The 12,160-nt window shown below is 53.2% G+C and overlaps 1 protein-coding gene across 2 annotated transcripts in view; it reads right to left on the bottom strand.

The window, feature by feature from the left end:
- ARHGEF11 (Rho guanine nucleotide exchange factor (GEF) 11) overlaps positions 1-12,160 on the bottom strand; it is a 117,881-nt gene that overhangs the window by 7,082 nt on the left and 98,639 nt on the right. For both annotated transcript variants that reach the window (XM_010838205.1, XM_010838206.1), the window contains 13 exons: positions 9,445-9,571; positions 6,062-6,241; positions 5,926-5,973; positions 5,532-5,719; positions 5,150-5,296; positions 4,807-4,886; positions 4,581-4,706; positions 3,903-4,020; positions 2,783-2,961; positions 2,164-2,239; positions 1,682-1,849; positions 884-974; positions 1-110 (listed from right to left, as the gene is read on the bottom strand). The exon at positions 1-110 is cut by the window's left edge and continues 3 nt beyond it. In XM_010838205.1, the coding sequence (XP_010836507.1) occupies positions 1-110; positions 884-974; positions 1,682-1,849; positions 2,164-2,239; positions 2,783-2,961; positions 3,903-4,020; positions 4,581-4,706; positions 4,807-4,886; positions 5,150-5,296; positions 5,532-5,719; positions 5,926-5,973; positions 6,062-6,241; positions 9,445-9,571 (1,638 nt within the window). The remainder of the gene's footprint in view (positions 111-883; positions 975-1,681; positions 1,850-2,163; positions 2,240-2,782; positions 2,962-3,902; positions 4,021-4,580; positions 4,707-4,806; positions 4,887-5,149; positions 5,297-5,531; positions 5,720-5,925; positions 5,974-6,061; positions 6,242-9,444; positions 9,572-12,160) is intronic.

The raw sequence follows: 12,160 nt of genomic DNA, 5'->3' as shown, positions 1-12,160 counted from the left end.
TCTGGTCGGCTGGCTCCTGGGGGCCTGGGGGCGGGGGGTGGATAGGTGTTGGGGCAGCTCCGGGGAGCCTGGTGGCGTTCCGAACAGCCTCTTCTAAGAGCTCCATCCACCTGTTGCTCGGCAGGAGAAGAGAGGTCTGGTGGTGACAAGTGGGCAGAGGAGCACAGCGCCTCCCCCACCAACCCCGAGTCAGAGCTGCGAGGCCCTCTGCCAGAGCCTGCCCTGAGGACCCTCTGCTCAGTGGGTGTTCCAGCGCCCGTGCAGCTCTGACTGGCTGCCCCGCCAGGGGCAGGTTTATATACCCCGCAGCTACCAACTGCTGAACACCAACCCTCTGTTAGGCTCTGCGCTCTGCATTCAGTATCTGTTCTCTCTCAATGTAACTCCCAAGAGGCAGCGCTATCCGCAGTCACAGATGGAAGCCCCGAGAAACTGTCTGACCCAAGCTGTCTCTGGCCTCTACGTCAGACAGGCTACTACTGAGGCTGGCTACTGTCGGGAATATGGGTGGGTGGATGCCGGGGGGTGGAGATGACAGTTCTGGAGGCAAACACCTTTGAAGAACGCTGGCATTTAAAACACTTGATGGAGAAAGAGAAAAAGAACCCAGGGGAAGGGAGTGGGGCCAGAGAAAGGAGAGGAGCAGCGGACGGCTGGAAGACCGCTGGTAGCGCCTTTCCTTGGACAGGCCGCTCACAGGCTCAGGGATGGCGATCCCGAAAACCTCTCTGTGTCTGTCTTATCTCCCTCTTCTGCGTCAAGGCCCCATCCTCTAACCACTCTGGGCCCAGTCCTGGTCTCATTGTCCAAGTCCTCACACACCGCCCTGGTCCCACGGGGATGGCAGTTACGCGGGACTGCCCCGCTTCCCAGCAATCCTCACGTGTTCTTGTCTGATGACGTCAAAGCCACCAGCTCGTAGATCTGGGGTGGGCCCAACTCAGAGGTACAGATGATGAAGAAGGCCCGTTTATCTGTGAGAAAGAGAGAAGCAGAAGGGTCTGTACTGGGGGTGGCAGAGGCATGACTGCAGCCTGGGTCAGGTGACAAAGTGTGGTCTTGAAACCCTGACCCTCCACCAGGTGGAGAATGCAGCGCTAGTTGGACCTAGGTCATTGGGTTCCACTTACAGAAGGACGGAGGCCATTCTGGGTCCTCTAATGCCACCTTCATAGTCCTCGCCTCCCACTTTCCTCACAGTGAGGGCTGAGGGTTATAAAACCACATCACACCCGTCCTCCCTTTCCACCTCCCCCAAGAGACAGGCATTGCATCACTCCCCAGGCTACAGCTGAGGAGAGCGAGCCCAAGAGCCCTTCCTGTACGTGCTCCGCTTCTCACTAACGTGCCCGGAGCATAGGGCTGGGCTCTGGACTGTGGGTGTGAACTCTGCCTGTCCCTCCTGCAGCAGGAAGGCGTGTCCTACTCGTCTCTGCCCAGTTCTGCTTCCTCATCCTCAGTCCACCCTCCGTGCTCACATCCCATCCTGCCTGCACCAGGCTGTCCACCTTCATCCCCATCCTACCCCATACTGAACCACATTTTCCTGCTTAGATGAGTCAGGGTAGAGGAAAGTCACACAGGCAGGCCAGTAAGTTCATCACCCAGCGCTCACTGGACGTGAGTACCAGGGCACATGGCCTGGGACCTGGGCCAGCTGGGGCCGTCTCCTCGTGGGTACCTGTGGCCACCGAGCGGACGAGCACGGCGTTGAGCTTGAGCACGGGGCTGAAGGTCTGCTTGCTGTCCGAGGAGCCCACGGCCGTCTTGCTGTGGCACTTGAGCAGCAGCTTCTCGTCCTGTTTCTGCAGCAGCACCAGGAGGTCCTCCAGCAGCAGCACGTGGAGGTCTGGAGGAGGGTGGTGCTGGTGAGGGGTTCCCTGCTGCCTGCTCAGCCCTCACCAACACCTGGGATATCAGAGGCTCCTGGATGGTCGTCCTCAGTCTGGGAAGCCCTGGAGTCTGGTGACCTGCTTGGTTTTTGGTCCTCCCTCCCCATGCTGTGCTCCAGGTGCCCTGAGCTCTCAACCCCAGTGGTGTTTGGAGCTGCCTCCCAGCTACCTTACCACCCTTAAGAGCGCCAGGTACAGGGCTGATGATCCAGAAAGGAAGAGCCCGGGTGCGCCCTAGATTCCCTCTTGGCCCCAGGCCCCTTGAGCTTACCCAGGGTCTTATCCTTGCTGATCCTCCAGGTCAGAGGCCCCTCATGGATCATCTTTCTGGTTGTAAGATCCAAACTCTGTTAAAGAGACACCATTCATTCAACAAGCATCTGAAAACCTGGACTCTATGCTAAGGTGCTGGGCATCAGTGGTGTGAACAAGAACTAGTCGCTTGCCCTCACACTCTTGTGGGGGATGCAAACAAGTAAAAAGGCAACTGCAAAGTCATAGGCCACGTGCTGTGCTGGCGGATACACTGGTGGCCCTGGCGGGGGTCTCTCTACTCCCTACCACATGCTGTTGATCCTCCGAAGGGGGTCCTGCCCATGCCTTCAGCTTTATTTCCTCCCACATGGCCTTCACTGTTACCTTGAGTCTGTTCCCACCTCCTGCTCTCCCTGGCTGAGTTCTCACATCTAGCCTCTGTAGTCCGGCTGTTTGCCCTTGTCTGTCTAGGGACAAGGTGACAACAGTAACCGGTGCTGTGTAATTCCAGGGGTCTCATCACACGTCCTTTTACAAACCGGCACAGGTCTCCTCCCCCGAGTACTCTCCAGGTCCTGAGTGGACTGCTGCTCTTAAGGAGGCCCAAGAAGTATGTGTGCCTGTGGGGCTCTGACCTTGAACTCTGCTGCCAGGGGGTTGCTGGCCCTCTCCAGAGAGGTGGTGTCCAGGCGCTTCTGGTAGCCTTCCAGACGGTGCCGGTTCTCTGTCTGCTTTACTGCTTCGTTCACATACTTGAGAATTTCCCGACACTGGTCCCGGGCCCGGCAGAGTTTCTCATGCTCGGAGGTGCCGCCTGCCCACGGGGTAACAAGGGTTTTTAGAGCTCCTGCCAGATGAGCCTGCCAGGAGCTGGCTACCGACACACATTAGTGGGCTACCGGGGCCAGCTAGTCACACATCACTGGCATGGGTGGAGATATGCCACCCTGCCTAACTTTGACCTCAAACATAAGGACGACATATTCTGAGGATGCATAGGCGTCAAACCTCTGCTCTGCAGACAGTGATGGCTCTTGGGAATTCCTGCCTAGATTACAACTGGCTCTACAGGTGTGGGGACACGGATGGGGACCAAGGGAGCGATGGTGCCTCCCTCTAAGAACAGGGAGTTGCGGGTCCTTCCCACTTCTCCACGCTGACGCCAATGTCTCCAACTTGAGGGTGGTGAAAGGTGCTCGGGATCCCAGGGACAGTGACGACCTGGGGCTAGACCCCCTAATTCAGCTTGGTCCCCTACTCCTCTGGAGTAACTCACCATGCATGGCTGTATCTTTTGTGCATCGCAACGCCCCCAGAGACATCCAGCAGGGGGTATGAATGTGACTAAAATCCAGTCACAACCTCTGGTGCGGGACCATGCCCCTTAGAGGAGCCAAGGTGCCCTGTGTGCCAACCCCACATCATCAGAGGCTTTGCTCCCATCTGTACAGAGGCCCCACACAGGCTGGTGGCAGCCTGTACCTCCTCCTGTGCTGAGCACCTTATTTAATGCTAAAGCGCATTACAATGGTTATCTTCTCTGAGACTGACCGTAAGAACACAAGGATGAAGACCCTCAAGACCAGAGAGGTCGGGGGCGTGGGGAGGGACGGCGGACAGGGTGCGAAAAAAAAAAAAAAAAAAAAGACCAGAGAGGTCAAGTGACTTGCTAAGGTCACAAAGCAGGTCTGTGCCAGAACCAGGCTGTGGGCTACGGGCTGCTGCCTCCCAAGGCCAGGTGTCCGTGGGCCCTACCCTCTGTGTGCTTGATGATGTTCTCCAGCAGCAGCGGGTATTTGGTGAGCCGCTGCATCTCGGAGATGATGAGGTCTCGAAGCTGTAGTCGCCGGCACTGAGGGTGGCTCTCGGCCTCCTACAGGGAAGGACGCACAGAGGAAGATGGCAGCCCGGGTTAGGAGCTGGCTTGTGGGCTCAGGACCCACAGGACGGGACAGATGCTAAATAGGTCCTAATTCCAGAAGAGTCACTCAGAAATGGTGGTGGCAGCTTCTTGCTTTGATATTTAGGAAAAAGCTGGTGGGGGCAGAAAGACAATAGCCCAAGAAAGGGATACGGTCAAGGCACATAAAGCAAGGATTATTCCCACTTTATAGACAAAAAAATTGAGATCCATCTGAGTAAATACAGGCATTAGTAGGTGAGCAAGGCCATCTGATAGCAAGGCTGGTGTCTCTGTATTGAGAGCGGGTATATGTCAGTGTTTCTGAAGAGGCGGCCTGGGGAGGGTGTGGATGGAGCAGAATTGCTGGTCACCAACCCTGGTAGAGAGAAGAGGCCAAGGTACCTGGAGCTGGGGGCCAGCGGGGCAGTCTGGGAGATAGTGGGTCGACCTGGTAAACTCTCCCCCTCGGCCTCACTGAGCTAAGACTGGACTGGCTGGTTTCAGCCGTGACAAGTACAGGCCAAGTGTACCTGCATGAAGAGCTGAAACCGGCTCTCCTTGCGCTGCCTGGTCTTGATCAGCTCCAGAGCGATGGACTGATAGGAGCAGAACTGTGCGGCCACCTCCTGGAGCTCCTCCCGGGCAGGGCCGTCGAACTGACAGGGAGAATGGACACCATACAGCCCACCTCACACCCTTGCTTGGAACCTCTCCCCCTCTTCCTCCAAGGCCTCCCCAGGGCCTGGGCAGCCATACCCGAGCCAGCATGAGGTCACTGACTTCTTTGATAATGGGGCCCTCCTCCCGGAGCTTCCTCATAGCTTCACACCAGGAATCTGGGGGCAAGGAGAGAAGACAGAGCGCCTGGGGTTGAGCTGTGTGGCCAGGCCCTTGGTGATGGGGGAAAGAGGTCTCTGAGGGTCGTGCCATGGGGGCAGGGTCTGGGAGCCACTTCACACATGGGGGAGCTGGAATGCTGGCTTCAGGCTGGGCATCAGGTTCTCCCACCAAAGAGAAGAGGCAGGGGCTATGTGCTCAGGGGTCCTGGCATGTGGGCAGCAGGCTGGCCAGGGGTGGGGGCGGGCAGGGAGCTCCTCACTGTGGATCTCGATGAGCTCGGGAAGGTTGGGAAAGAGCCGGGCCAGCTCCTCTCGGGGCAGCAGGCCCTCCTTCTTCATCCGCTGGTAGAAGATCAGGTCCAGGACCCGGAGTGTGCGCAGATGGGACGCCTCGGTCACGAACAGCTCTGAGCAGGTGCAGGAATAAGGAGGGCCAAAGAGACAGCGGGACAGTCGTCAGCAAGGATATACTGGGACCTCTCCTGAAGGCCAGGATGGAGGTGGTCCTCATAGGAATCACAGCATGGGCCGGCCGTGCCCTAAGGCCCCACCCTCTCTCTCTACCACCCTGTGTGTCGGAGGTGCTCTGCACCTGTTACCACATGAGTCAGTGTGGAAGTAGGGAGAGGCAGCTGGTCTCACCATTGATGACCTCCTGCCGGTCAATCTCCCTCTGGCTCAGCCTGGCCACCACGTCCTTGCCCACTGTGTGCTGCCAGTTCTGGGCGTCTGGCTCTGGCTCCAGGTCAGACAGCTGGCCCAGATCGTCTTCTAGAAGGTTGGGGAGGAGGGGGTCTGTGCAGAACCCCAAGTTGGGGGACTCGATACTCCTGGGGGAAAAGAGGTGGCGGCTCAGTGCCACACGGAGGAAGAGGTCAAACGTGGGGTGTGTCCCCCACTCCCCTGCCCAACCTGCTTGTCCTGGGCCCTCGGAAACCAGGGAGCCAGGAAGACGAGTTGCACCGCCAACAGGCCCGCAGAAGGCACGGCTGGGTTGGGGACACCTAACAGAGACGCTGCTGCGCCCATCACTCACCTGCGGCCCATTTTGGGGGTGAAGGGAGGGGTTGGGTTCTCAAGAGACCTGTGGAGAGAATGTCAACTCTGAGCCACCCTCGGCTGCCTGGCCCCCAAGATACCAGTGGGCGGAGCCCTCCCCGAGCCCCGCCCACCTGGTGGAGAGGCTGGAGGCAGACGAGGAGGCTGACTGGTGCAGGCGGGCGGCCTCCGCGGCGGCGTCCATGTCCACGTCGCTGCGAGAGCGGGGCACGTTCTCCGCCTTCCGGGACCGCTTCATCTCCTCCCGGCCCTTCAGGCTCTCAGAGCGGCCCAGGCGAATCTCTGAGCGTGAACTGGGTGGAAACAGCAAGAGACCTTGGGGTCTCACATCTGACCAGCTCTGACCTGCTACTCCATCTCAGGGCCTGCCTCGGCACTGCAGGCTTCCACTCCAAACACCAGACCCAACGTGCCCAAACTCCCCGTGGCAGACGCTGCTCAGTGACAAACCGCTTTTACTACAGACTCCTTCCTCTCCCCAGCTAGGCTTGATGGACAAAGCCTCTCATCTTCCTCTTTCCTTTAAAAAAAAATTTATTTATTTATCTTTTGGGTGTGCTGGGTCTTTGTTGCTATGTGGGCTCTTCTCTAGTTGCGGTGTGCGTGGGCTTCTTACTGTGGTGGCTTGTCTTGTTGAAGAGCACGGGCTCTAGGGCATGCAAGCTTCAGAAGCTTCAGGGTTGGGCTCATCACCTGTGGTTCCCAGGCTCAACAGTGGTGGCCCCGCGGGCTTAGCTGCTCCGCGGCATGTAGGATCTTCCCAGACCAGGGATCGAACCCATGTCTCCCGCACTGGCAGGCAGATACTTTACCACTGAGCCACCAGGGAAGCCTTCATCTTCCTCCTGACTGATCAGAAAGGGATCCCAAAAGGAAGCTAAAATCTGGGACTTGATAGAATCAGACTTGTGGGGTATCTGGATGCCAAAGGCCCTGAGTCCCCATCAGGCTGCTGTGGACACCGAAGTCTATCACCAGGAACCATGAGGTCCTACCCTCCCTGACCCCGCCGTCTCCTGGCCGGCTCACCTGGCCCTCTGCTCTGGAACGGGTTGGTGCCCACCCGTTCCAGGGCACCAGAGTCCAGGAGAGCTGGACTCTGCTCGAGGCACAGCTCTCCTTGTACAAGTACCCCCTCACATACTCTTTAGCATTCTCCATACTGCCTGTCAGAAAAGTCTATCTGAATTCCCACCCCTCCAGTTGCGATGTGGATAGTGGATTTCTTCTGTTCTTATCCTGAGAGCATCCTTTCTAGGCTTCCAGCCCCCTCGGAGCAGAGCAGCTTGGAAGGGTCCTTCAGGGGCATGCTTACTGATGGGCAGAAACCTGCTCCCTGGCCTGCCATTCTTGGTCACTGAGTGTCTGTGGGGCTTGAGATGCTGACGACTGGGTGCTGCTCTTTTTCAAGTCCTGCAGTGCATCAGCCCTGTGACAGCTGGCATCTCTGACCCCTAGCTGCCCCAGGATGGTGCCTCCCCCCATGGCCCTGCTGGGCTGGTTCTTTGCTGACATTATTGCTAATCTATTTGCTGCTCTGCATCTAGGACCACAGAAGGCCTGGGGAGTCTGGGACTTCTTAATAGCACAGCAGACTGCTGCAGAGAAGGAGCCAAATGGCCTGGTCTCCATTCATCAAGTCTGAACTGCCAAGGGATCCAAATGCCGCTCCCCTCTGGGTTCCAACAGTTTGTCTGCAGGGTTAGAACCCACACTGTCAGCTGATCCCCTACTGAACTCACTCCTTGAAGCCTGTCAGGACAATGCCAATACAGACTACCTCAAAACACTTGCACCAGTGCCCCACAATGGGTCACTTGAGCATCTCTCATCAAACCTTGTGCAATGAGGTTCCTGGGGCTTCTTTCAAGTACCCAGAAGTGAGCAATGATCCCAAGAAGGAAGGCATACAACCCTTCTCTAGCCACAAGTTCCTAGGTTACCGCTGTCTAGAACTGGGGGCTTCTTATACCTGTTTAGTTTCTACAAAAACCTTTGACACACTACGCTGCCGATGTCATTTCTTCCAAGACTGTCAGTGAATTTATAATCACCAAATCCAAACGCTTCTGCCAGGATCCTATCCTCACCAATGTCTCAGGGAAAATTTACCTAACAACTTTAAGAATACGTTTACAAATGGTCTCAAATATTTCCTCAAAGTGCTGACAATGTATCTTATAATTGTATATTTGATATATCTCTAAGATCACACCTACCTCAGCAATCATATAATTTGTATACTTAATTTACTCAATAACATTAGAACTCAACCTCTGTTGTTGTTTTGTTGTTTAGTTGCTAAGTTTTGTCTGACTCTTTGCAACCCCATGGACTGTAGCCTGCCAGTCCCCTCTGTCCAGGGGACTTCCCCAGGCAAGAATACTGGAGGGGGTTGCTGCTTCTTTCTCTAGGGGATCTCAGCCTCTGACCCCGGCACAAATCTAACCTTTATCTTGCCTAAATCTTTGTTAATTCTCACTATGGCAAAACCTTTTAACATATATTAAGCTTACAAAGGCTTAGTATAAACAGAACGGAGTAACCCTGCACACAAGCAGGAATTCTGATAACTAGTTACTTCAGGGGTAAATGAATGGTTTGATTGTGCAGGCTGATTCATGCCTTTGGGCCGGCATATAGTGCAGCTCAGCAGTGTACACAGGAACTAGTTTTGCACACACAGACCACATTTATTATACCTCAAATGTGACTTAAGGAAGGTGCAAGGATGTTTCTGACTACAGGCAGTTTTTACTTTAAGTGCTGGCTGTAGAATGTTAGACCTAACTTGATGGTTGTCACGTCACAGTCAAGAGCAAGTCCGAGAGTACGTATCAATGCCAGAGAAGGGTTCTTCTTCGAACCCGGCCAGAGATGGAGAACGTGAGCAATACCACAGCCTCTGTTCCCCTTGTTCTTCTAGAAGAACACTTCATTTTGAATCAATGGCCTTGATACACTCTTTGGTGATGTGGATATCTGATGCCCATTATGCTATCTGCCTTTATAGCACCCAACAGAACCTCATCTTTAGCTCTCTTCTTCCTGGGCACCAAAGACTGTCTTAACCCGACTTCCTTACTTTCCAAGATTCCCCTTCGCCAGCCCCTGCACCCTCCACCCCACCTGCACTCTTCCCTAGCTGTATCATTCCGGGCTTCCTGACTACTTGCTTTAGAACACAGTCTAGCTCATTCTCAGTGTGGAGGCTGCTGAGTGGCCAGGGAGTGAATCCACAGGAATTTTAAAGGCACATGATTCCTGCCGGAAGGTCGGGGGCCCTGCTCTCTCGCCTGCTGGCCTGATCACCAGCACACAGTATGTCTTCTTTTGAAGACACCCAGGCAGGAAGGTTGGGGGAGAGGGAGAGAGCACTACAGCAGGAGCCTTACAGTATAGTGGGGGGGTGAGGTAGCTGGCACTGAGCCCTGCTCCGCCCCTGCCAGTGCTCCCCTCTCTGGGCAACCAGCAGGCCCCGTCCAGCCACTGTTACCTGTTGCTCTCCAGCAGGTCCTCGGGAAAGCTTCCTGTTGAGAGGCGCTGCGTCCCGGGTTCCGGGGCGTCGTACTGCTGGTTGTTCTCAAAGTGCTGAATGATGTTCCTCACGTTGCCGGGTTTGACTGGAAGCAGAAAAATAATGAAAGATACTCTGCTTTCAGTTCAGGGACGACTCCTCAGGGCCCTCGCTCCCCTCAAGCCCAGAAGACAGTGATGAGTAAGTATGGATGAGAACAGTATGGGGCTGAAGTCAGGAGACACGGTTCGACTTCTGGCTCTTCCACTGTGGGGTGTGGCACGCGCAGTCCCCCCACCTTTCTGGGGCTACTCTTTCTTCAGGTGCAAAATGAGAGGCTTTGGAAATACATTTGCGCTGCATATTTCTTTTGGTTCGCACATTCTTTATTACAATGACTCTCACACTTAAGAATCGTTACTAGGTTTCTAGGTTTTTCCCAAGAGCCATATACAGGCTTAAAAAATAGCCAGGAAGACCAAAAACACATCTACCTGTAATTTGGCCAGGTTGCCAAATTATACCAAGCACTTCTCAAATTTATACCACTTTCAGAGTTCGCTATCGTGTTTTTCCTCGACTTGCCTTCCTGTTCTTTCTGCCTCTACTCCTGCCTCTTCATCTCCATCATTAAAGAATCAGACACTTCATTACCAGTGGTGGGTGGGGAGCGGGTCTTAGAAGGACAGATGTCACTCTCTGGCATTCAAAGCTAAGACAAAAGAGAGCTGTCTGTGTTCCAAGTAGAGAGGGCATCTAAGAGTAAAAAGGCGTAGGTGATATTACCACATGGAGACCCTGGAGAAGAGAGCTCAGGCTGGGGGCTCAGTGGCTCCCATCTTCAAAGAGGATTTGCTAAGCTCCAGGTCCAGGCTGTCAGAACAAGAGATGGGCTAAAGATGCCACTCTGCCTGGACCAACAGGAAGGATAAGTGGGATGCAGAAGGTAAGACAAATATCCCTGGGTGCCAGGCCCTGATCCTATCTGTACTCACCAGAGACTCTGCCATCGACATACACAAATCTAAATCTCCCTGTGGATCTAAACCTGAGATTCATAAGAAAATTTCCAAGCCAGAAGAAACAGGAAAACATTTAACTGGGCTCTTCAAAGCTCACCATTCCACATCCTTTAGACAGGTAACGCTTTTCTGAAACTGCAGAATAGGTGGCTGTGTGTATGTGGTAGGAGTCAAGGCTGTTGCCATCACTCTCATTTTGGAGGTTAGAGTCAGAGCTGCCTGTCCCAGACTGAATGTACACCTGGGCCCTGGGGCAACTGCAGCAGCCAGGGGCAGCTGTGCAGCCACAGCCCGGAGCATCCCTGGCTGGGGGATGATGCGGGAGCCTGGGAACGTCCTAGAACACAGCAACTCCGGGCAGAGCCCATTGTTCCCCCTCCCCTGGGCCACTTGGAAAAGGCCCAGTTCTTGGGATATAGTTACACCCTAGCTTACACCCCAGACAAGGAACAGGTGTGGCCCTGAGATTTGGTATAACTGAATAACCCAGAGTAACAGGGGAAAAAACACGTAGATAGGAACGCATTTTTGAAAAGAGCAAAGTTTTTACCAGCAGCCTTTGCTCTCCTTCCTCCATTCTCTGAATAACAATGAAACAAAGTAAAAGTGAATTGTATGTCACTAACAATCAGATACACTAACTAATAAACCAGGCTAATGGCTGATGATCATAAATGGCAAATTTCTCAGTAAATGAGGTTTTCTAGCTTTGGTGGGTGTTTGGTTTTAGATGTGCATACAGATTTGTCTGATGTCCTGGGAACTTGGGAACACCAAATCAAATCAAGAGATGACAATAGAAAGATCTGACTCAAAGAGATGGTGAATACCCAGCATCCTTATCCTGCTCCTGGGATCAGCAACTCCACCCTGGGTGTTCCTGGCCCCTCACAGGCTGACTCAAAGCAAGCAGCCGGGGCAGGTCTTAGGCATGATGCTTACCTCATGCCCACCTCAAGGAGGGTGGATGGGAGGAAGTATGTGCTGAGAAATAAAAGTCTGTGTTTCAAGGCCATTTTTTCATTTTTTCCATTGTTTTACAGACTCCCCCCTTCCCTGTCCCAATAATTCTTTACTTTTATTGTTTATAATAGCATAACAAGGCTAGGGATTTAACTTTAAAAATAACTTTGAAAATCATTATTCTAAATCATCGTTTTATATAAAGTGAATTCTAGCAATTGATTAAACTTCTGACTGCATCTCACTGCTCTCTCTCCCCTTGATTTACTATCGAACCTAGAGAATATTAATCACTTAATTAATTCTAAGCATATGGACTTCACGGATGGGAAAGGAACCTGTCCAACTCCAGGTTCTAAGTTTCTTTGGGTTAATACCAATTATATATGTATTTATTTTTAAAAATACACAGATTTTAGAAGATGTTAGGTCCTCTAATATACACACATTAAGGTCATTCTTTTTCAATGTTGCAGTGACACTGGCAAAGTTTTAAGAGTCAGAAGAGATGCAAGTGCTACAGAGAAGGGCTTAAGCAAAGGAGATGACAGAAATTAAAATACCTCAAGGCGAAACTGCTGAAGACCCATTATTAGCTAAAAAACAAACAAACAAACAAAACCCACCTAACATTCAAAAAATGAGGATTTTATTACAGCAACTGAAAACAAAAACCTGGGGAGCTTGTGCAGGACATTTCAGTGTGAGAG

This window comes from Bison bison, unplaced genomic scaffold (genome assembly GCF_000754665.1).
Source record: "Bison bison bison isolate TAMUID 2011002044 unplaced genomic scaffold, Bison_UMD1.0 scf7180017864093, whole genome shotgun sequence".
NCBI lineage: Eukaryota > Metazoa > Chordata > Mammalia > Artiodactyla > Bovidae > Bison > Bison bison.
This window is presented reverse-complemented; position numbering and strand designations above follow the sequence as displayed.